Raw genomic sequence first — 24,938 nt, 5'->3', positions numbered from 1 at the left:
CTGTCTTTAAGGCAGATCTAAATTTTAATTAAACTCCAGTCACCACTGCACCCTATGGTTTCTCCTTTCTCCTCTGCTTTGGTCGAATGACTGAATATGACATGTGAGGGGAGGAGCTATATAGCAGCTCTGCTTGGGTGATCCTCTTGCAGCTTCCTGTTAGGAAGAGATATATTCCATAAGTAATGGATGACCCGTGGACTGACTACACTACAAGAGAAATAAATTTATCAGGTAAGCATAAATTATGTTTTTCTTCTCACCTAGGGTGGGGGATGGGTTCTTGCGTGTTCTCCTTAACTTGGAGGTACCTCAGTATCTTTGAAGGCCCGTGGGTCCTTGTTTTTCTTGCATTGTAGGATTTTTTCTCTTCCTGGTGTACTTAGAATCACGGAACTGGATTCTGGTATTAGGATGCTGGGGGTCAGAGTACTTCTTCCCTGGGGGAGTGTTCCTCCTTCTGGAAGGCTGCAGTGTAGGGGTTTTCGGACCCGAGCACAAAGTTACCTGTCATTGCTCATGGAGCATGCCATTTTTTAGTAGCGGTCAGAGTTCTACTGTGGGGTTTTGATCATTGTAGATCCATCCTTTTTCTTCAGACAGTTTGGGACTCGTGTCTTAGGTCTTTAACTAGACTTTGGGCTGGGACCATTATACTGGAGGGAAGGTTGGGGATTGGTCTGCTCCGTGCAGTATTGACCATTTACTGTTCTTGAGTTTGTCCTCCCCTTCGGGGAGGGGACTCATGGTACCCATCTCTCTAGTAGTGGCGTCTGCTACTGGGATGGGATGCTCCTTGGAGCCCGGGTATATATCTGGTCGGGAGCTGTTGTCGAGATTTTTCGGCGCTTCTTGGTGGAACGAGTCCCACTATGGCTTAGGGTCAGCTTGCTGCCTGGAGATTGGTCATTGCGAGTTCTTGTTTACAGGTGGCTCTGTGTTTTCTTGGAGAGTGCTTTGTTTTTTGACTGCTAGGACAGTTGTCCTGTCTCTGCTTGTCTAGGCTTGTCTAGCCTGAGGGGTTTGACCTGGCTATGATGCAATAGGGAACTCATGGTTTTCTGGAGCACCATATGTGGTATGGTGCTGTGTCAGGGATATGAGGATCCTTCAGGGATATGTGGCCTTCTGGTCATCCTAGTGACATTTTTTCCTGAGTATGGACTTCTGGTCCTTATCCTTGGGAGTTTGTTTCCCTGGGCATTGGTCCTGTGGCAACCTTGGGTTGCTCTAAGTTTGATTTGAGTCCGTGTTGGATGGCCCTTTGGATCTCTTATGGGGTCCTCTATTTTCCCCCTCTGGGGTAGATTGGGGTTTTTGACTTTTAGGGGTTCTTTCGTGGGAGCCAAGAGCCGCTGGGATGGCTCCTCAAAAGCCTTTGTGCTCAGCTGATTTGTGTTTGGCACCGCTTTGCAGGTTATGTAATTGATGAGATGTTACCTGGGCTTCCGTTTTTTTCCCTTTTTGATTAGAGTTTTTGTAGGATATCGGGTAATTTCAGGCTGAGATTTCTTTCGAAGGAGCCACATTTTTGTACCCGCCCTTTGTTTGCATTCAGTGTCCTCTAGCTTGAGTATTGTTTTTCCAAAAGTAATGAATGCAGCTGTGGACTCTTCCCGTTTAAGAAGAAAAACATAAATTATGCTTACCTGATAATTTTCTTTTCTTCTTACGGGAAGAGTCCACAGCTCCCGCCCACGTTTTATCTCTGAGTCGGCAGTAGCTTTTTTGTTCTTCTGGCACTTTTTCACCCTGATATTTCTCCTATTTTTCCTTTGGCAGAATGACTGGGGGATGAGGGACGTGGGGGAGGTATTTGAAGCCTTTGGCTGGGGTGTCTTTGCCTCCTCCTGGTGGCCAGGTTCTGAATTCCCAAAAGTAATGAATGCAGCTGTGGACTCTACCCGCCAGAAGAAAAGAAAATTATCAGGTAAGCATAATTTATGTTTTTTAATCTTTTCTATTTTAGTATGTATTGCATCAGGGACAAAAGTAGCACTATTTAATCGGCTGCGTTCACAGACGGTTAGCACAAGATATTTGCACGTTGAAGGTGGCAACTTCCATGCTAGCTCGCAACAGTGGGGCGCTTTCTTTATTCATCTCTGTAAGTATAAGCTACAATGTCTTTCCAGAAATAAAGTAGTGGTTGTTTTGGTATATTAATCTGCTGAGCAGTGTTTTTGCTGCACATGTCAAAATGGAATACAAACTTCAGTGGAAATTGAGAGATTTTCTTTAAAGTGAAATCAGAATGACACATTAAGTCCTTCTGTAGTGAAATGGAATTTAAGTTATGTACTTATCATGAGGCTTGCAATACTTTAAAGGAACAGTATGCTTTACAATGTTCTCCCTTTTAATGTGCTCCCAATGATCCATTTTACACACTATAATGTTAAATTATTTGCAAATATATTTATTTTGTCATTTGAAATAGCTGGTTTTGCCTGTTGAAAATACAATTAACTCGTCAATACTCGTCGATACGTTGCCCCTTTCTTTCATGTAATTGGCAAGAGTCCATGAGCTAGTGATGTATGGGATATACATTCCTACCAGGAGGGGCAAAGTTTCCCAAACCTCAAAATGCCTATAAATACACCCCCACCACACCCACAATTCAGTTTTACAAACTTTGCCTCCTATGGAGGTGGTGAAGTAAGTTTGTGCTAAGATTTCTACGTTGATACGCGCTTCTCAGCATTCTGAAGCCCGGTTCCTCTCAGAGTGCAGTGAATGACAGAGGGATGTGAAGGGAGTATTACCTATTGAATGCAATGGTCATCCTAACGGGGATATATTTCATAGGTTCTCTGTTATCGGTCGAGTCATCTCCTACCTCCCTTTTCAGATCGACGATATACTCTTATTATACCATTACCTCTACTGATTCTCGTTTCAGTACTGGTTTGGCTATCTGCTATATGTAGATGAGTGTCTTTTGGTAGGTATGTTTTCTTTTATTTATGACACTCCCAGCTATGGTTTGGCACTTTATATGTAAAGTTCTAAATATATGTTTTATACTTATATTTGCCATAATTCAGGTTAATCAGTATATTTCCTTCTTACAGACTGTCAGTTTCATTTTGGGAAATGCATATGAAAAAATTATTTCTTACCTGAAAATTTTTCAATTTGACTTTCTTTTCTAAATTGCGGGCTGTTAGGCTCGTGGGAGCGCAAAATGCTATAATTTATTGCGTCATTTTTTGCGCGAGAATTACATTTGTTGACGTAATGACGTCATTTCCGGCGTCTTAGTTGGCGCCGAGAGTTTTCACGTAGTTGCGTCATCTATGGCGCTCATGTTTGTTGCAGACGTTTTTGGCGCCAAAAAATATTTTGTCAGTTGTGGACGTCATAGTTGGCGCCAGATTTTGGAATAAATCCAAGCCTTTTAGAAAATCAAAATCAGCCCCCAAGTCTGCATGAAGGTGCGGCCCTCATTCCAGCGCAGCTGGTAGGGGCAGACTAAGATTTTTCAAAGATGTTTGGATCAATTCAATCCAAAATCATTGGATCCAGAACATTGTTTCTCAAGGATACAGAATAGGTTTCAAGGTAAGACCGCCTGTGAGAAGTTTCTTTCTCTTACGCATTCCAGTGAACCCAGTAAAGGCTCAGGCTTTCCTGAAGTGTATTTCAGACCTGGAGTTATCCGGGGTAATTGTTCCAGTTCCCTTTCCGGAACGGGGTCTGGGGTTTTATTCAAATATGTTAATTGTTCCAAAGAAAGAGAATTCTTTCAGACCAGTTCTGGATCTAAAAATTTTGAATCGTTAAGTAAGAATACCAACATTCAAAATGCTGACTATAAGGACTATTCTGCCTTTTGTTCAGCAAGGGCATTATATGTCCACAATAGACTTACAGGATGCATATCTTCATATTCCGATTCATTCAGATCACTATCAGTTCCTGAGATTCTCTTTTCTAGACAAGCATTACCAATTTGTTGCTCTTCCTTTTGGCCTAGCAACAGCTCCAAGGATCTTTTCAAAGGTTCTCTGTGCCCTACTCTCTGTAATCAGAGAGCGGGGTATTGCAGTGTTTCCTTATTTGGACGATATCTTGGTACTTGCTCAGTCTTTACATTCTGCAGAATCTCACATGAATCAACTAGTGTTGTTTCTTCAAAGGTTCCTTGATTCCTCAGACAAGGGTAACCTTTTTAGGATTCCAAATAGATTCAGTATCCATGACTTTGTCTCTAACAGACAAAAGACGTCTGAAATTGGTTTCAGCTTGTCGGAAACTTCAGTCTGTCATTCCCTTCAGTAGCTATGTGCATGGAGATTTTAGGTCTCATGACTGAAGCATCGGACGCGATCCCCTTTGCTCGTTTTCACATGAGACCTCTTCAGCTTTGTATGCTGAGCCAATGGTGCAGGGATTATACAAAGATATCACAATTAATATCCTTAAATCCCAATATTCGACTATCTCTGATTTGGTGGTTAGATCACCATCGTTTAGTTCAGGGGGCCTCTTTTGTTCGTCCACCCTGGACTGTGATTACAACAGATGCAAGTCTTTCAGGTTGGGGAGCTGCCTGGGGATCTCTGACAGTGCAGGGGGTTTGTAATCTCAAGAGGCGAGATTACCAATCAATATTTTGGAACTCCGTGCGATTCTCAGAGCTCTTCAGTTTTGGCCTCTTCTGAAGAGAGAACCGTTTATTTGTTTTCAGACAGACAATGTAACAACCGTGGTGTATGCCAATCATCAAGGTGGGACTCACAGTCCTCAAGCTATGAAAGAAGTATCTCGGATACTTGCATGGGCGGAATCCAGCTCCTGTCTAATCTCGGCGGTCCATATCCCAGGTATAGACAATTGGGAAGGGGATTATCTCAGTCGCCAGACTTTACAACCCGGGAGAATGGTCTCTTCACCCAGATGTGTTTCTTCAGATTGTTCAGATGTGGGGGCTTCCAGAAATAGATCTGATGGCTTCTCATCTAAACAGGAAACCCCCCCAGGTATCTGTCCAGGTCTAGGGATCCTCAGGCAGAAGCAGTGGATGCATTGTCACTTCCTTGGAATTATCAACCTGCTTATGTCTTTCCGCCTCTAGTTCTTCTTCCAAGAGTGATTTCCAAAATCATAATGGAGCGTTCATTTGTACTGCTGGTGGCTCCAGCATGGCCACACAGGTTTTGGTATGCGGATCTTGTTCGGATATCCAGTTGCCAACCTTGGCCACTTCCGTTAAGGCCAGACCTTCTGTCTCAAGGTCCATTTTTCCATCAGGATCTCAAATCATTCAATTTGAAGGTATGGAGATTGAACGCCTAGTGCTTAGTCATAGAGGTTTCTCTGACTCAGTGATTAATACTATGTTGCAGGCTCGCAAATCTGTGTCTAGAAAGATTTATTATCGAGTTTGGAAGACTTACATGTCATGGTGTTCTTCTCATAATTTCTCTTGGCATTCTTTTAGAATTCCTTGAATTTTACAGTTTCTTCAGGATGGTTTGGATAAGGGCTTGTCTGCAAGTTCCTTGAAAGGACAAATCTCTGCTCTTTCTGTTCTGTTTCACAGAAAAAAATGCTAATCTTCCTTATATTCATTGTTTTGTACAGGCTTTGGTTCGTATCAAGCCTGTCATTAAGCCAATTTCTCCTCCTTGGAGTCTTAATTTGGTTTTCTCTGGACATTAAATTACTTTCTTGGAAAGTATTGTTCCTTTTGGCCATCTCTTCTGCTAGAAGAGTTTCTGAATTATCTGCTCTTTTTTGTGAGTCTCCTTTTCTGATTTTTCATCAGGATAAGGCGGTTTTGCGGACTTCATTTAAATTTTTACCTAAAGTTGTGAATTCCAACAACATTAGTAGAGAAATTGTTGTCCCTTCGTTGTGTCCTAATCCTAAGAATTCTTTAGAAAGATCTTTACATTCTTTGGATGTGGTAAGAGCTTTGAAATATCATGTTGAAGCTACTAAAGATTTCAAAAAGACTTCTAGTCTATTTGTTATCTTTTCTGGTTCTAGGAAAGGTCAGAAGGCTTCTGCCATTTCTTTGGCGTCTTGGTTAAAGCTTTTGATTCATCATGCTTATTTGGCGTCGGGTAAATCCCCGCCTCAGAGGATTACGGCTCATTCTACTAGGTCAGTTTCTACTTTCTGGGCTTTTAAGAATGAAGCTTCTGTTGATCAGATTTGCAAAGCAGCAACTTGGTGGTCTTTGCATACTTTTACTAAATTCTACCATTTTGATGTTTTCTCTTCTTCAGAAGCAGTTTTTGGTAGAAAAGTACTTCAGATAGCTGTTTCAGTTTGATTCTTCTGCTTATAATTTCAGTTTTTTTCATTATTAAGATTAAAACTTTTGATTTGGGTTGTGGATTCTTTTTTCAGCGGAATTGGCTGTCTTTATTTTTATCCCTCCCTCTCTAGTGACTATCCCATACGTCACTAGCTCATGGACTCTTTTCAATTACATGAAAGAAAACATAATTTATGTAAGAATTTACCTGATAAATTCATTTCTTTCATATTGGCAAGAGTCCATGAGGCCCACCCTTTTTGTGGTGGTTATGATTTTTTGTATAAAGCACAATTATTCCAATTCCTTGTTGATGCTTTCGCTCCTTTTTATCACCCCACTTCTTGGATATTCGTTAAACTGAATTGTGGGTGTGGTGGGGGGTGTATTTATAGGCATTTTGAGGTTTGGGAAACTGTGCCCCCCCTGGTAGGAATGTATATCCCATACATCACTAGCTCATGGACTCTTGCCAATATGAAAGAAATGAATTTATCAGGTAAATTCTTACATAAATTATGTTTTTAAGACAGGGGTTTCCCATTTCCAGTTGTCAGTACTTCAGGCCATATTCCCTGTATGTTCCAGACTCTTCTGTGGTTACCTGCGTATATAATTTTAAAATTACTTCTTTCTAATGGCAGTCAGTCCACAAATTTATTCATAACCTATGGGAAATACTTCACCTGGCAACCAGGAGGAGGCAGACACACCCCAAACAGAGCATTAAATATCCCTCCCACTTCCCCTACCCTCTCAGTAGTTATTTGCCTCGCTTCATGCAGGTAGGCAGAGAGGGGTGCTCTGCTGAAGATTCAGATTTTATCACTCTGAATAGATTGTTTCCTGCAACAGAGAGCAGGGAAGTTGACAGCCATGTAAATCTCTTAGTAGAGTTTTGGTGTATATTAGCTGCTGAATGTCGCAGGGTAGTTCCTATGCCTCCTCCAGTGTTATCGTTCTATCCTCCCTTTCAGGCAAACAGTGTTACACTGGTTTTCCTTTGCCTTACAGGACTCCTTCAGGATGGAAGAAGCAGGGTAAGTCCTGAATTTTATTTCCTTACCTTTTCTAATGGCTTGTTGCCTAATGAGACAGGGACAATAACCAGTTTGCCTGCAGGATATGTCTGTGAGCCAGACACATAGATTGTTCAGTGGTTTAATGAAGTGCCAGAGACCATGTCAACAAAGGTTTGATTCCTGGTTGAGTTGATATTGAAACATATTAAAGCGCAGTAACCTAAATTCTTTAATTTCACTGCAAAAATATAAATTATAAAATGTCTCCTACAGAAGGAGCATTAATCATGAGACCTCAGGATCAAGGTTGTTTTCAGAAAGGTATGTGAGGGAGACTAAGGGGTTAATTCTTCCCCTATTATGGCTGAAGGGCTTCCTTATTGTTTATTGAGAGGCTAAAGACTAAGTGTTTTTAATGTTATTAAATTATTATCTGCTGAGTTTTACTATTGCGCACTTTTAGTTGTTGAGCAGTTTCTTGTGCTACCTCTTTCTTTTTGGCTGAGAAGTATCATCCACCTGGCATATGAGACTGCTGGACAGCAGCCTCCTGAAAGAGTTACGGCTCATTCTACTAGGGCTGTGGCTTCCACATGGGCTTTTAAAAACGATGCATCTGTTGAACAGATTTGTAAGGCTGCGACTTGGTCGTCCCTTCACACTTTTTCCAAATTTGATACATTTGCTTCTTCTGAGGCTATCTTTGGGAGAAAGGTTCTTCAAGCAGTGGTGCCTTCCGCTTAGGTTCCTGTCTTGTCCCTCCCTTTCATCCGTGTCCTATTGCTTTGGTATTGGTTTCCCACAAGTAAGGATGAAATCCGTGGACTCGTCATATCTTTGTAAAAGAAAACTACATTTATGTTTACCTGATAAATTGCTTTCTTTTACGATATGACGAGTCCACGGCCCACCCTGTTCTTTTTAAGACAGTTTTTATTTTTATTTCTCTTGCAAGGTGTATCCAGTCCACGGATTCATCCTTTACTTGTGGGATATTCTCATTCCCTACAGGAAGTAGCAAAAAGAGCACACAGCAAAGCTGTCCATATAGCTCCCCCTCTAGCTCCACCCCCCAGTCATTCTCTTTGCTGGCTCTAAGCACTAGGATCTCTCTCGGGAGTGTAAAGTGAGTGTGGTGTTAGAATTGTAGTTTTATTATCTTCAATCAAAAGTTTATTTTAAATGGTACCGGTTTGTACTATTTACTCTCTAGCAGAAAAGTGATGAAGATTTCTGCTGAGAGGAAAATGATTTTAGCATGTTGTAACTAAAATCCACTGCTGTTCCCACACAGGACTGAGGAGTACCAGAAAACTTCAGTTGGGGGGAACAGTTTGCAGGGTGAACTGCAATAAGGTATGTTCAGTCATTTATTTCTAGACAAGACTGAGATAATGCTATAAGAGACTGACAATATCCCCATGAGGGGAGGGTAAGCCTTGTTCACAGACTTAGTAAGGAATTGAATGCTTACATAATAGGGCTAATATACTGGTTGACACTTATTCAGGGCAATCGATTGTTTGGCTAAGGAAAAATCGTTTTGCAAGACACTTTGAAAGCCCTTTTGGTTTTTTTCTGGGGTTATTACCACATGGCTGTTTTCTAGTCACTTAGGAGTGATTTACTAGGCCTCACAGCTCCGGAGTAGAGTGGGAGGGGCCTAATTGCCTCAGATGCGCACTTAGAATTGCAGAGAAGTCCATGCTGCTTCACATGGAGGGTCCTGCTTATGTTTGAGGGCCTAAAAGAAGCTATATTCCCCCAAGACTGTGGCAAGATGCTGTAGTGATTTAACCAGGTGTTGGATTTAGGCTGCTCCGGTTTGGGCATTAAGGGGTTAATTGTTTTGAAACTTGGGGTGCAATCTTATTAAGGCTTTAGCTACATACTGTGAAAATTTCAGAAAGATTGCTGCATTTTTCACCGTTTTGTAAAATTGTGTGCTTTTTATCTCTTAAAGGCACAGTAACGTTTTTTTCAAATTGTGTTTTTTATTTGATTAAAGTGATTTCAAGCCTGTTTGTGTACTCTATACTAGTCTGTTAAACATGTCTGACACTAAGGAAAATCCTTGTTCAATGTGTTTAGAAGCCATGGTGGAACCCCCTCTCAGAATGTGTCCTACTTGTACTGATATGTCTATACACTTTTTAAAGATCATATTGTTGCACTTAAGAATGTGGCCCAAGATGATTCTCAGACTGAAGGTAACGAGGGTAGCCCATCTGCCTCTCCCCAAGTGTCACAACCAGTTACGCCCGCGCAAGCGATGCCTAGTACCTCTAGTGCGTCTAACCCTTTTACATTACAAGACTTAGCGGCAGTCATGGATAATTCTCTTACAGCCTTCTTATCTAAACTGCCCGTGTTACCTGCAAAGCGTGATAGCTCCGTTTTGAGAACAGATTATGAGCATTCTGACGCTTTGGTAGCCGTATCCGATATACCCTCACAACGCTCTGAAGTGGGAGCGAGGGATTTGATGTCTGAGGGAGAAGTCTCTGACTCAGGGAGGGTTCCTCCCCAGACAGATTCAGATACATTGGCTTTTAAATTTAAACTAGAACACCTCCGTGTTTTACTTAGGGAGGTATTAGCTACTCTGGATGACTGTGACCCTTTGGTGATCCCAGAGAAATTGTGTAAAATGGACAAGTACCTAGAGGTCCCTGTTTACACGGATGCGTTTCCGGTCCCTAAGAGGATTGCGGATATCGTTACTAGGGAGTGGGATAGGCCAGATGTCCCTTTTGTCCCCCCTCCTTTTTTTTAAGAAAATGTTCCCCATATCTGACCCCATGCGGGACTCGTGGCAGACGGTCCCTAAGGTGGAGGGGGCTGTTTCTACACTAGCTAAACGCACAACCATACCAATTGAAGACAGTTGTGCTTTTAAAGACCCTATGGATAAAAAATTAGAGGGTTTACTTAAGAAAATTTTTGTTCAACAAGGTTTTCTTCTCCAACCTATTGCCTGCATTATTCCTGTAACTACTGCAGCTGCTTTCTGGTTTGAGGCGCTGGAAGACTCGCTCCAGACGGAGACCTCATATGAGGAAATTATGGATAAAATTAAGGCTCTAAAGCTAGCTAATACTTTTATCACTGACGCCGCTTTCCAAATAGCTAAGTTAGCGGCGAAAAAGTCAGGTTTCGCCATTTTGGCGCGCAGGGCGCTATGGCTAAAGTCCTGGTTGGCCGATGTGTTGTCTAAATCCAAGCTTTTGAACATTCCTTTCAAAGGGAAGACCCTATTCGGGCCTGAATTGAAAGAGATTATTTCAGATATCACCGGGGGAAAAGGCCATGCTCTCCCTCAGGACAAAGCCTTTAAAACAAAGAACAAAGCTAATTTTCGTTCCTTTCGCAATTTCAGGAACGGCCCCGCTTCATCCTCTCCGGCTGCAAAGCAAGAGGGTAACGCTTCACAGCCCAAGGCAAGCTGGAAACCTTACCAGGGCTGGAATAAGGGTAAACAGGCCAAAAAGCCTGCAGCTGCCACCAAGACAGCATGAAGGGGTAGCCCCCGATCCGGGACCGGATCTAGTAGGGGGCAGACTCTCTCTCTTCGCTCAGGCCTGGGCAAGAGATGTACACGATCCTTGGGCATTAGAGATTGTAGCCCAGGGATGCCTTCTAGAATTCAAGGACTCTCCAAGGGGAAGGTTCCACATTTCTCGTCTGTCTACAGATCAGACAAAGAAAGAGGCGTTTTTACACTGTGTAGAAGATCTACATACAATGGGAGTGATCCACCCAGTTCCAATTGCAGAACAAGGACTGGGGTTTTACTCAAACCTGTTTGTGGTTCCCAAAAAAGAAGGAACTTTCAGATCAATCTTGGATCTCAAAATTCTAAACAAATTCCTCAGAGTCCCATCATTCAAGATGGAGACCATTCGGACAATCTTACCAATGATCCAGGAGGGTCAATATATGACTACCGTGGATCTAAAGGATGCGTATCTGCACATTCCTATCCACAAAGATCATCACCAGTTTCTCAGGTTCGCCTTTCTGGACAAGCATTTTCAGTTTGTGGCTCTTCCTTTCGGGTTGGCCACTGCTCCCAGAATTTTCACAAAGGTGCTAGGGTCCCTCCTGGCGATTCTAAGACCGCGGGGCATAGCAGTGGCGCCTTACCTAGACGACATCTTAATTCAGACGTCAACTTTCCAAAGAACCAAGTCTAACATGGAGATTATATTGGCCTTTCTGAGGTCTCACGGGTGGAAGGTGAACATCAAAAAGAGTTCTCTCTCCCCCCTCACAAGAGTTCCATTCCTAGGAACCCTGATAGACTCGGTAGAAATGAAAATATTTCTTACGGAGGTCATAAAGCTAAAACTCTTAACTACTTGCCGAGCTCTTTATTCTATTCCTCGGCCATCTGTGGCTCAGTGCATGGAGACAATCGGACTAATGGTTGCGGCAATGGACATAGTCCCTTTTGCTCAGATACACCTCAGACCACTGCAACTATGCATGCTCAAACAGTGGAATGGGGATTATGCAGATTTGTCTCCTCAAATTCAGTTGGACCAGGAGACCAGAGATTCTCTTCTCTGGTGGTTGTCTCAGGATCACCTGTCTCAAGGAATATGTTTCCGCAGGCCAGAGTGGATCATCGTAACGACCAACGCCACTCTGTTAGGCTGGGGTGCGGTCTGGGACTCCCTGAAAGCTCAGGGCTTATGGTCTCGGGAAGAAACTCTCCTCCCGATAAACATTCTGGAACTGAGGGCGATATTCAACGCTCTTCAGGCATGGCCTCAACTAGCGGCGGCCAAATTCATCAGATTTCAGTCGGACAACATCACAACTGTAGCTTACGTCAATCATCAGGGGGGAACAAAGAGTTCTCTAGCGATGACGAAAGTAACCAAAATAATCAGGTGGGCGGAGGATCACTCCTGCCATCTCTCAGCAATTCACATCCCAGGAGTAGACAACTGGGAGGCGGATTTTCTAAGTCGTCAGACTTTTCACCCGGGGGAGTGGCAACTCCACCCGGAGGTATTTGCCCAGCTGACTCAGCTATGGGGCACCCCAGAGTTGGATCTGATGGTGTCCCGTCAGAACACCAAACTTCCTCTCTACGGGTCCAGGTCCCGGGATCCCATGGCGGTATTGATAGATGCTCTAGCAGCGCCTTGGTCCTTCACCGTTTCCTCTCCTCCCGAGTCTGGTTGCCAGAATCAAGCAGGAGAAGGCTTCGGGGATTCTGATGGCGCCTGCGTGGCCACGCAGGACTTGGTATGCAGACCTAGTGGACATGTCATCTGTCCCACCATCGATACTGCCAATGAGGCAGGATCTTCTAATTCAGGGTCCGTTCAAGCATCCAAATTTAGTTTCTCTACGTCTGACTGCTTGGAGATTGAACGCTTAATTCTATCAAAGCGTGGGTTCTCCGAGTCAGTTATAGATACTCTGAATCAGGCTAGAAAGCCTGTCACCAGGAAAATCTACCATAAGATATGGCGGAAATATCTTTGTTGGTGTGAATCCAAGGGTTACTCATGGAGTAAGATTAGGATTCCCAGGATATTGTACTTTCTCCAAGAAGGACTGGAGAAAGGATTGTCAGCTAGTTCCTTAAAAGGACAAATCTGCTTTGTCTATCCTGTTACACAAGCGTCTGGCATAGGTACCAGACGTTCAAGCGTTTGCTTTAGTCAGAATCAAGCCTGTCTATAAACCTGTGGCTCCGCCGTGGAGTTTGAATCTAATTCTTTCAGTTCTTCAAGGGGTTCCGTTTGAACCTTTACATTCCATGGACATTAAGTTGTTATCTTGGAAAGATTTGTTTTTGATAGCTATCTCTTCTGCTCGAAGAGTTTCAGAATTTTCTGCCTTACAGTGTGATTCACCTTACCTGGTGTTCCACGCAGATAAGGTAGTTTTGCGTACCAAGCCTGGTTTTCTTCCTAAAGTTGTTTCTAACAAGAATATTAACCAGGAAATAGTTGTTCCTTCTGTGTCCTAATCCATCTTCAAAGAAGGAACGTCTATTACACAATCTTGATGTAGTTCGTGCTTTAAAGTTCTATTTACAAGCAACTAAGGATTTCAGACAAACATCTTCCTTGTTTGTTATCTATTCTGGTAAGAGGAGAGGTCAGAAAGCGACTGCTACCTCTTTCCTTTTGGCTGAAAAGCATCATCCGTTTGGCCTATGAGACTGCTGGCCAGCAGCCTCCTGAAAGAATTACTGCTCATTCTACCAGAGCAGTGGCTTCCACATGGGCTTTCAAAAATGAGGCTTCTGTTGAACAGATTTGTAAGGCAGCGACTTGGTCTTCACTGCATACTTTTGCCAAATTTTACAAATTCGATACTTTTGCTTCTTCGGAGGCTATTTTTGGGAGAAAGGTTTTGCAAGCAGTGGTGCCTTCCGTTTAAGGTACCTGTCTTGTTCCTTCCCTTCATCCGTGTCCTAAAGCTTTGGTATTGGTATCCCACAAGTAAAGGATGAATCCGTGGACTGGATACACCTTGCAAGAGAAAACAGAATTTATGCTTACCTGATAAATTACTTTCTCTTGCGGTGTATCCAGTCCACGGCCCACCCTGGCATTTAAGTCGGGTAAAACATTTTTTTGTTTAGACTACAGTCACCACTGCACCCTATGGTTTCTCCTTTTTCTTCCTAAACTTTGGTCGAATGACTGGGGGGTGGAGCTAGAGGGGGAGCTAGATGGGGAGCTATATGGACAGCTTTGCTGTGTGCTCTCTTTGCTACTTCCTGTAGGGAATGAGAATATCCCACAAGTAAAGGATGAATCCGTGGACTGGATACACCGCAAGAGAAAGTAATTAATTTATCAGGTAAGCATAAATTCTGTTTTCTTTCATGTAATTGGCAAGAGTCCATGAGCTAGTGATATATGGGATATACAATCCTACCAGGAGGGGCAAAGTTTCCCAAACCTCAAAATGCCTATAAATACACCCCTCACCACACCCACAATTCAGTTTTACAAACTTTGCCTCCTATGGAGGTGGTGAAGTAAGTTTGTGCTAAGATTTCTACGTTGATATGCGCTTCTCAGCATTGTTGAAGCCAGATTCCTCTCATAGTACAGCGAATGTCAGAGGGACGTGAAGGGAGTATCACTTATTGAATACGATGATTTCCCTAACGGGGGTCTATTTCATGGGTTCTCTGTTATCGGTCGTAGAGATTCATCTCCTACCTCCCTTTTCAGATCGACGATATACTCTCAAATTACCATTACCTCTACTGATAACTGTTTCTGTACTGGTTTGGCTATCTGCTATATGTGGATGGGTGTCTTTTGGTAAGTATGTTTTTTATTACTTAAGGCACCCCAGCTATGATTTGGCACTTTATGCATTTATATAAAGTTCTAAATATATGTATATTTGCCATGAGTCAGGTTCATGTATTTCCTTCTGCAGACTGTCAGTTTCATATTTGGGGAATATAAACATCTTTTAAAAATGAAATTTATTTCTTACCTGGGGTTTAGTCTTTTTTTCAATTGACTACTTCTTACAAATTCCGGGCGGTATTAGGCCCACGGGTGCGACAAATGCTAAACTTTATTGCGTCATTTTTTGGCGCGAAATTTTTTTTGGTGCGAAAAGGTACGTCTATAACACAAGTTCGTCATTTCCGGTGTCATACTTAACACCGAGACCTTTCACACGGTTGCGTCATTAGTGACGCGAGTGTGTCATTTCCGGTTATTTTTTGGTGCCAAAAAAGTTTAGTTACGTTGTGCGTCATTTTTGGCGCCAAACTTTTTCATTATTTCAATACCCCATTGATGTTTGCCTCTTGATTTTTTCTCTATCAGAGGGCTATGCTATTTGCATTTTTTCCCATTCCTGAAACTGTCATATAAGGAAATAGATCATTTTGCTTTATATGTTGTTTTTTCTCTTACATTTTGCTTTATATGTTTTTTCTCTTACATTTTGCAAGATGACTCACTTTGACCCTGCCTCAGAAGCTTCTGCTGGAACATTGCTGCTTGACATCGGTTCTACCAAAGCTAAGTGCATTTGTTGTAAAGTTGTAGAAATTATGTCGCCGAATGTCATTTGTAATAGTTTTTTTGATAAACTTTTACATACAGATAATGTGTCCATCAGTAATAGTACATTGCCAGTTGCAGTTCCTTAAACTTCTAATGTGCATAATATACCTGTAAATTTTTAAAGAATTTGTTTTTGATTCTATTCTGAAGGCTTTGTCTGCATTTCCACCTTCAAATAAATGTAATAGGTCTTTTAAAACTTCTCATTTAGTTGATGAAATTTCAAATGACCAACAATATGATAATTTATCCTCTTCTGATGAGGATCTGATTCAGAAGATCCTCCTCAGACATTGAAACTGACAAATCTACTTATTTATTTAAAATTGAGTATATGCGTTCTTTATTAAGAAGTGTTAATTACTTTGGATATTGAGGTAACCAGTCCTCTTGACGTTCAGTCTAATAAACGTTTAAATTCTGTTTTTAAACCTCCTGTGGTTTCTCCAGGAGTTTTTTTCCTATTTCTGATATGATTCTAAGGAATGGAATAAGCCAGGTACTTCTTTTATTCCTTTTTTAAGGTTTAAAATATTGTATTCTTTGCCAGCAAAATTTATAGAGTTTTGGGAAAAGATCCCCAAAATTGATGGGGCTATTTCTACTCTTGCTAAACGTACTACTATTCCTATGGAAGATAGTACTTCCTTTAAGGATCCTTTAGATAGGAAGCTTGAATCTTATCTAAGGAAGGCCTGTTTATATTCAGGTCATCTTCTCAGACCTGCAATTTCTTTGGCTGATGATGCGGCTGCATCAACTTTCTGGTTGGAGAATTTAGCGCATCAAGAATTGGATTCTGACGTATCTAGCATTATTTGCTTACTGCAACATGCTAATCATTTTATTTGTGATGCTAGATCCATGTCTTTAGCTATATTAGCTAGAAGAGCTTTGTAGCTTAAATCTAGGAATGCTGATATGACATCTAAATCTAGATTACTATCTCTTTCTTTCCAAGGTAATAATTTATTTCGTTCTCAGTTGGATTCTATTATTTCAACTGTTACTGGGGGAAAAGGAGTTTTTCTGCCTCAGGATAAAAAAACCTAAGGGTAAATCTAAGGCTTCTAACCGTTTTCGTCCCTTTCGTCAGAATAGGGAATGAAAACTATCCTCCCCCCAAGGAATCTGCCTCCAATTGGAAACCTTCCTCAAATTGGAAAAAATCCAAGCCTTTTAGGAAACCAAAGTCAGCGCCTAAGTCCGCATTAAGGTGCGGCCCTCATTCCAGCTCAGCTGGTAGGGGGCAGATTAAGGTTTTTCAAGGATATTTGGATAAAATCTGTTCAAAATCAATGGATTCAGAGCATTGTCTCTCAAGGGTATCGAATAGGATTCAGTGTAAGACCTCCTGTGAGAAGATTTTTTCTCTCACGTATCCCAGTAAAATCCATTAAAAGCTCAGGCTTTCCTGAAGTGTGTTTCAGACCTGGAGTCTTCAGGGGTAATCATGCCAGTTCCTCTTCTGGAACAAGGTTTGGGGTTTTATTCAAATCTATTCATTGTCCCAAAGAAGGAAAATTTATTCAGACCAGTTCTGGATCTGAAAATTTTGAATTGTTATGTTAGAGTACCAATTTTCAAGATGGTGACTATAAGGACTATTCTGCCTTTTGTTCAGCGAGGACATTATTTGTCCACAGTAGACTTGCAGGATGCATACCTTCATATTCCGATTCATCCAGAACATTTTCAGTTTCTGAGATTCTCTTTTCTAGACAAGCATTACCAATTTGTTGCTCTTCCATTTGGCCTAGCAACCGCTCCAAGAATCTTTTCAAAGGTTCTGGGTGTCCTACTCTCTGTAATCAGAGAACAGGGTATTGCAGTGTTTCCTTATTTGGACGATATCTTGGTACTAGCTCTATCTTTACGTACTGGATAATCTCACACGAATCAACTAGTATTGTTTCTTCGGAAACATGGTTGGAGGATCAATTTACCAAAAAGTTTCTTGATTCCTCAGACAAAGGTCACCTTTTTAGGCTTCCAGATAGATTCAGTGTCCATGACTCTGTCTCTAACAGACAAGAGACGTTTAAAATTGGTTGCAGCCTGCCGGCACCTTCAGTCTCGGTCATTCCCTTCAGTGGCTATGTGCATGGAAGTTTTAGGTCTCATGACTGCAGCATCGGACGCGATCCCCTTTGCTCATTTTCACATGAGACCTCTTCAGCTTTGTGTGCTGAATCAATTGTGCAGGGATTATACAAAGATATCAAAATTTAATATCCTTAAATCCCAGTGTACGACACTCTCTGACATGGTGGATAGATCACGATCATTTAGTTCAAGGGGCTTCTTTTGTTTGGCCAACCTGGACTGTGATCACAACAGATGCGAGTCTTTCAGGTTGGGGAGCTGTTTGAGGATCTCTGACAGCACAAGGGGTTTGGAAATCTCAAGAGGCGAGATTTCCAATAAATATTTTAGAACTCCGTGCAATTCTCAGAGCTCTTCAGTTTTGGCCTCTGTTAAAGAGAGAACCGTTCATTTGTTTTCAGACAGACATTATCACAACAGTGGCATATGTCAATCATCAGGGTGGGACTCACAGTCCCCAAGCTATGAAAGAAGTATCTTGAATACTTGTTTGGGCGGAATCAAGCTCCTGTCTAATCTCTGCTGTGTATATCCCAGGTGTAGACAATTGGGAAGCGGATTATCTCAACCGCCAGACTTTACATCCAGGGGAGTGGTCTCTCCATCCAGATGTTTTTCTCTCAGATTGTTCAGATGTGGGGTCCTCCAGAGGTAGATCTCATGGCCCCTCATCTAAACAAGAAACTTCCCAGATACCTGTCCAGGTCCAGGGATGTTCAGGCGGAAGCAGTGGATGCGCTGACACTTCCTTGGTGTTATCATCCTGCTTATATCTTCCTGCCTTTAGTTCTCCTTCCATGAGTGTTTTCCAAAATTATCATGGAACAATCATTTGTGTTGCTGGTAGTGCCAGCATGGCCACACAGGGTTTGGTATGCGGATCTGGTTTGGATGTCCAGTTGCCCGCCTTGGCCACTTCAGTTACGGCCAGACCTATCTCAAGGTCCATTTTTCCATCAGGATCTCAAATCATTACATTTGAAGGTATGGAAATTGAATGCTTAGTACTAAGTCATAGAGGTTTCTCTGACTCAGTGATTGATACTATGTTACAAGCTCGTAAATCAGTCTTTAGAAACTGGCAAATTCTTATACAGTGTTCCTTCTAGAAACAATACAAATTCTGTACATAAAACCTTAACATTTCTATATTTATGACGTATAAATGAATAAAAGCAGTTTAATCTTGTTTCTCGATGAATCTTAAATTCGGATATTAACCCTCTGTTGTGGGTGTGGAACAGTTAACCTATTGTGTCATTCAATAGGACTTTTTAAATAGACCGCACTATATGCACTAGCTCTGTGCGGTCTATTTAAAAAGTCCTTTTGAATGACACAATAGGTTAACTGTTCCACACTCACAACAGAGGGTTAATATCCGAATTTAAGATTCATCGAGACACAAGATTAAACTGCTTTTATTCATTTATACGTCATAAATATAGAAATTTTAAGGTTTTATGTACAGAATTTGTATTGTTTCTAGAAGGAACACTGTATAAGAATTTGCCGGTTTCTAAAAGAACAATCTACGCAATTTACTGTATTTATTGTATTTTAAATTTGTTTTTTGTGTTTTAATTATTTCACATGGATCCATGTTGTTTGTGATATATATGTAAGTAAATGTTACATATTCCATTTTTATAACTGAGTAAGATTATAACTTACTGCAAGTTCATCCAGACCTGGCCTTCACTAGTGGCGCTTTGGTTTTTTACATCTCTAACAACTGTTATTCCACATATTCATCTGTGGGACTTTTTCTCTCTGCTGGACATTTGGACATTAAGTATAATAAGTAACTCCTTGGTTTGGTTTTTTTTTCCACATATTGTGGGACTTTTGGGACATTTTGTTTATTGTACCATTACGATTCTGTTTATACTATTCATCATATATATTACATATACATTGATATACCCTTTGGTATAGATATAACCTGATATTGAAGATTAGATTATTGAAACACCTTATATTGTATGCTACTTAGCGCCTTCTAGAGGATTCCATATAGCATTCTTGTTTATGTTGTCTATTCGGGGAAGCGTAAAGGGCAGAAGGCTACTTCGACATCCCTATCTTTTTTGTTAAGGAGTGTCATCCGCTTAGCTTACAAGACAGCGGGACATCGTCGTCCTGAGAGGATAACGGCTCAATCCACTAGAGCAGTGGCTTCCTCTTGGGCCTTTACAAACGAGGCCTCTATGGATCAGATTTGTAAGGCGGCTACCTGGTCCTCCTTACATACTTTTTCAAAATTTTACAAGTTTGATGTTTTTGCTTCGGCTGAATCAGCTTTCGGGAGAAAAGTTTTGCAGGCTGTGGTGCTCTAAGAATAGGGTCCGCCTCTTCCTTTTTGTTCCCTCCCGTTATTCATTCAGTGTCCTCTGGAGCTTGGGTATAATTTTCCCAACAGTAAGGAATGAAGCCAGGGACTCTCCCTATCTTAGGAAGGAAAACATAATTTATGCTTACCAGATAAATTCCTTTCCTTCCGGATAGGGAGAGTCCACGGCCCCTCCTACTTTTCCTTGTTCCCTCGGCAGAATGACTGGGGTAATGAGGAAGTGGGAGGGATATTTAAGCCTTTGGCTGGGGTGTCTTTGCCTCCTCCTGGTGGCCAGGTGTTGTATTTTCCAACAGTAAGGAATTAAGCCGTGGACTCTCCCTATCCTGAAGGAAAGGAATTTATCTGGTAAGCATACATTATCTGTTTTTATATTTTAGCTTCTTCATTCTCCAAGAGTTCTGCCTCAACGCAACTAAACAGTGCTCTATTTATGTTTGTGTATTGGCTGTTCAAGGTGGCAGCTTTACCACAAAGTTTAAAGGTTTTTTCTACACTTGGTGGACACTTCAAATGTCTCATACAATATGTTATTTGTGACCCTACCAAAGATCATACATAACTTCCGTGTTCCTCAGATTCTATAAGCACCAGCATTAATTGTAAGACAAAGTGATCAATGTGCAAAGCATTCTGTGATGCCTTTGTTTTCAGTTAGACTTCTGTAATTCAGACACTGTAGTCTAACTTTTTTCTTTCCTTCATTTATAAGAGGTCATTTAAAAGTTTTTTTGTTTGTTTTTTGCCTCCCCCCTTCTAAATAACGATCATTTTCTTGACAGGCCTGCAGAGGCATGGTCCTCTCTGCCAATAGAGCTGCAATAATTGTTCTTATCAGTTAATTCTGCATAATACTAATTTTTTTTCAGGCAAAACATATTTTCTCCAACATAGGTGTGTCCGGTCCACGGCGTCATCCTTACTTGTGGGATATTCTCTTCCCTAACAGGAAATGGCAAAGAGCCCAGCAAAGCTGGTCACATGATCCCTCCTAGGCTCCGCCTACCCCAGTCATTCTCTTTGCCGTTGTACAGGCAACATCTCCACGGAGATGGCTTAGAGTTTTTTAGTGCTTAACTGTAGTTTTTATTATTCAATCAAGAGTTTGTTATTTTAAAATAGTGCTGGTATGTACTATTTACTCTGAAACAGAAAAGAGATGAAGATTTCTGTTTGTAAGAGGAAAATGATTTTAGCAACCGTTACTAAAATCGATGGCTGTTCCACACAGGACTGTTGAGAGGAATTAACTTCAGTTGGGGGAACAGTGAGCAGACTTTTGCTGCTTGAGGTATGACACATTCTAACAAGACGATGTAATGCTGGAAGCTGTCATTTTCCCTATGGGATCCGGTAAGCCATTTTTATTACAGAGTAAATAAGGGCTTCACAAGGGCTTGTTAAGACTGTAGACATTTTCTGGGCTAAATCGATTCATATATAACATATTTAGCCTTGAGGAATCATTTAATATGGGTATATTTGTAAAATAATATCGGCAGGCACTGTTTTAGACACCTTATTCTCTAGGGGCTTTCCCTAATCATAGGCAGAGCCTCATTTTCGCGCCGGTATTGCGCACTTGTTTTTGAGAAGCATGACATGCAGTCGCATGTGTGAGGAGCTCTGATACATAAAAAAGACTTTCTGAAGGCGTCATTTGGTATCGTATTCCCCTTTGGGCTTGGTTGGGTCTCAGCAAAGCAGATACCAGGGACTGTAAAGGGGTTAAAGATAAAAACGGCTCCGGTTCCGTTATTTTAAGGGTTAAAGCTTCCAAATTTGGTGTGCAATACTTTTAAGGCTTTAAGACACTGTGGTGAAATTTTGGTGAATTTTGATCAATTCCTTCATACTTTTTCGCAATTGCAGTAATAAAGTGTGTTCAGTTTAAAATTTAAAGTGACAGTAACGGTTTTATTTTAAAACGTTTTTTGTACTTTGTTATCAAGTTTATGCCTGTTTAACATGTCTGAACTACCAGATAGACTGTGTTCTGAATGTGGGGAAGCTAAGGTTCCTTCTCATTTAAATAGATGTGATTTATGTGACACTGAAAATGATGCCCAAGATGATTCCTCAAGTGAGGGGAGTAAGCATGGTACTGCATCATTCCCTCCTTCGTCTACACCAGTCTTGCCCACTCAGGAGGCCCCTAGTACATCTAGCGCGCCAATACTCCTTACTATGCAACAATTAACGGCTGTAATGGATAATTCTATCAAAAACATTTTAGCCAAAATGCCCACTTATCAGCGTAAGCGCGACTGCTCTGTTTTAGATACTGAAGAGCATGAGGACGCTGATGATAATGGTTCTGATATGCCCCTACACCAGTCTGAGGGGGCCAGGGAGGTTTTGTCTGAGGGAGAAATTTCAGATTCAGGGAAAATTTCTCAACAAGCTGAACCCGATGTGATTACATTTAAATTTAAGTTGGAACATCTCCGCGCTCTGCTTAAGGAGGTGTTATCCACTCTGGATGATTGTGAGAATTTGATCATCCCAGAGAAACTATGTAAAATGGACAAGTTCCTAGAGGTCCCGGGGCCCCCAGAAGCTTTTCCTATACCCAAGCGGGTGGCGGACATTGTAAATAAAGAATGGGAAAGGCCCGGTATACCTTTCGTCCCTCCCCCCATATTTAAAAAATTGTTTCCCATGGTCGACCCCAGAAAGGACTTATGGCAGACAGTCCCCAAGGTTGAGGGGGCGGTTTCTACTTTAAACAAACGCACCACTATACCCATAGAAGATAGTTGTGGTTTCAAAGATCCTATGGATAAAAAATTAGAAGGTTTGCTTAAAAAGATGTTTGTTCAGCAAGGTTACATTCTACAACCAATTTCATGCATTGTCCCTGTCACTACAGCCGCGTGTTTCTGGTTCGATGAGCTAGAAAAGGCGATCGATAGTGATTCTCCTCCTTATGAGGAGATTATGGACAGAATCCGTGCTCTCAAATTGGCTAATTCTTTCACCCTAGACGCCACTTTGCAATTGGCTAGGTTAGCGGCGAAAAATTCTGGGTTTGCTATTGTGGCGCGCAGAGCGCTTTGGTTGAAATCTTGGTCAGCGGATGCGTCTTCCAAGAACAAATTGCTTAACATTCCTTTCAAGGGGAAAACGCTGTTTGGCCCTGACTTGAAAGAGATTATCTCTGATATCACTGGGGGTAAGGGCCACGCCCTTCCTCAGGATAGGTCTTTCAAGGCCAAAAATAAACCTAATTTTCGTCCCTTTCGTAGAAACGGACCAGCCCCAAGTGCTACGTCCTCTAAGCAAGAGGGTAATACTTCTCAAGCCAAGCCAGCCTGGAGACCAATGCAAGGCTGGAACAAGGGAAAGCAGGCCAAGAAGCCTGCCACTGCTACCAAGACAGCATGAAATGTTGGCCCCCGATCCGGGACCGGATCTGGTGGGGGGCAGACTCTCTCTCTTCGCTCAGGCTTGGGCAAGAGATGTTCTGGATCCTTGGGCACTAGAAATAGTCTCCCAAGGTTATCTTCTGGAATTCAAGGGGCCTCCCCCAAGGGGGAGGTTCCACAGGTCTCAATTGTCTTCAGACCACATAAAGAGACAGGCATTCTTACATTGTGTAGAAGACCTGTTAAAAATGGGAGTGATTCATCCTGTTCCATTAGGAGAACAAGGGATGGGGTTCTACTCCAATCTGTTCGTAGTTCCCAAAAAAGAGGGAACGTTCAGACCAATCTTGGATCTCAAGATCCTAAACAAGTTTCTCAAGGTTCCATCGTTCAAAATGGAAACTATTCGAACAATTCTTCCTTCCATCCAGGAAGGTCAATTCATGACCACGGTGGATTTAAAGGATGCGTATCTACATATTCCTATCCACAAGGAACATCATCGGTTCCTAAGGTTCGCATTCCTGGACAAGCATTACCAGTTCGTGGCACTTCCTTTCGGATTAGCCACTGCTCCAAGGATTTTCACAAAGGTACTGGGGTCCCTTCTAGCGGGTAGGGCAGCGACTTGGTCTTCACTGCACACTTTTACCAAATTTTACAAGTTTGATACTTTTGCTTCTTCTGAGGCTATTTTTGGGAGAAAGGTTTTGCAAACTGTGGTGCCTTCCATTTAGGTGACCTGATTTGCTCCCTCCCTTCATCCGTGTCCTAAAGCTTTGGTATTGGTTCCCACAAGTAAGGATGACGCCGTGGACCGTACACACCTATGTTGGAGAAAACAGAATTTATGTTTACCTGATAAATTACTTTCTCCAACGGTGTGTCCGGTCCACGGCCCGCCCTGGTTTTTTAATCAGGTCTGATAATTTATTTTCTTTAACTACAGTCACCACGGTATCATATGGTTTCTCCTATGCAAATATTCCTCCTTTACGTCGGTCGAATGACTGGGGTAGGCGGAGCCTAGGAGGGATCATGTGACCAGCTTTGCTGGGCTCTTTGCCATTTCCTGTTGGGGAAGAGAATATCCCACAAGTAAGGATGACGCCGTGGACCGGACACACCGTTGGAGAAAGTAATTTATCAGGTAAACATAAATTCTGTTTTAACCTTTTTTAAATGCTGTTACTTATGCAGAACAGTATGTTTAGGAGTACATTATCCGTATAATGACCCTGTTTGTATTGAGTTTCTTAATTCTCTTAATGAGTGTGAACATAATTAGACAACTTGTTTTATTTATTTTGTATGTGTTTTCTTCAGTGGATGATGAAGAATCGGAAGGAGAAGAGTTTACAGTGCGTGATGGCTACATTCACTATGGGCAAACGGTGAAACTTGTATGTTCGGTCACAGGCATGGCACTCCCAAGGCTGGTAGAGTATTCCTTTTTAAATTAAAGGCTATTATTTACCATTACATTCTACTGGCAGAAGATAACACATCCTAAAATGTAGGGCTGCAACTAACGATTATTTTCATAATCGATTAATCGGCCGATTATTTTTTCGATTAATCAACTAATCGGATGAAAAATAAATTCATTTCTTCCTATATTTAAAATAAAATCCACATACTGAGTGTTATAAATCTAAACTTCCGACTACAACTTTACATTAAAACAACTGTTGGTCCAATTTTTTAAGCAACAGAACAATTTTTTATAATTAAACAAAACAA

At 41.6% G+C, this 24,938-nt stretch overlaps 1 protein-coding gene across 1 annotated transcript in view; it reads left to right on the top strand.

The window, feature by feature from the left end:
* The window catches only part of LOC128643467 (recombining binding protein suppressor of hairless), a gene marked incomplete at its 3' end in the record, with an annotated part of 51,288 nt that extends 26,654 nt beyond the window's left edge, over positions 1-24,634 (top strand). Inside the window, 2 exon segments of the mRNA XM_053696315.1 lie at positions 1,970-2,107; positions 24,522-24,634. Of these exon segments, the coding sequence (XP_053552290.1) occupies positions 1,970-2,107; positions 24,522-24,634 (251 nt within the window).
* Between the last annotated feature and the right edge of the window lie 304 nt (positions 24,635-24,938).

Source organism: Bombina bombina, unplaced genomic scaffold (genome assembly GCF_027579735.1).
Source record: "Bombina bombina isolate aBomBom1 unplaced genomic scaffold, aBomBom1.pri scaffold_1065, whole genome shotgun sequence".
NCBI lineage: Eukaryota > Metazoa > Chordata > Amphibia > Anura > Bombinatoridae > Bombina > Bombina bombina.
Note: the sequence above shows the minus strand (reverse complement) of the source record. Positions and strands in the feature narration are given on the sequence as shown.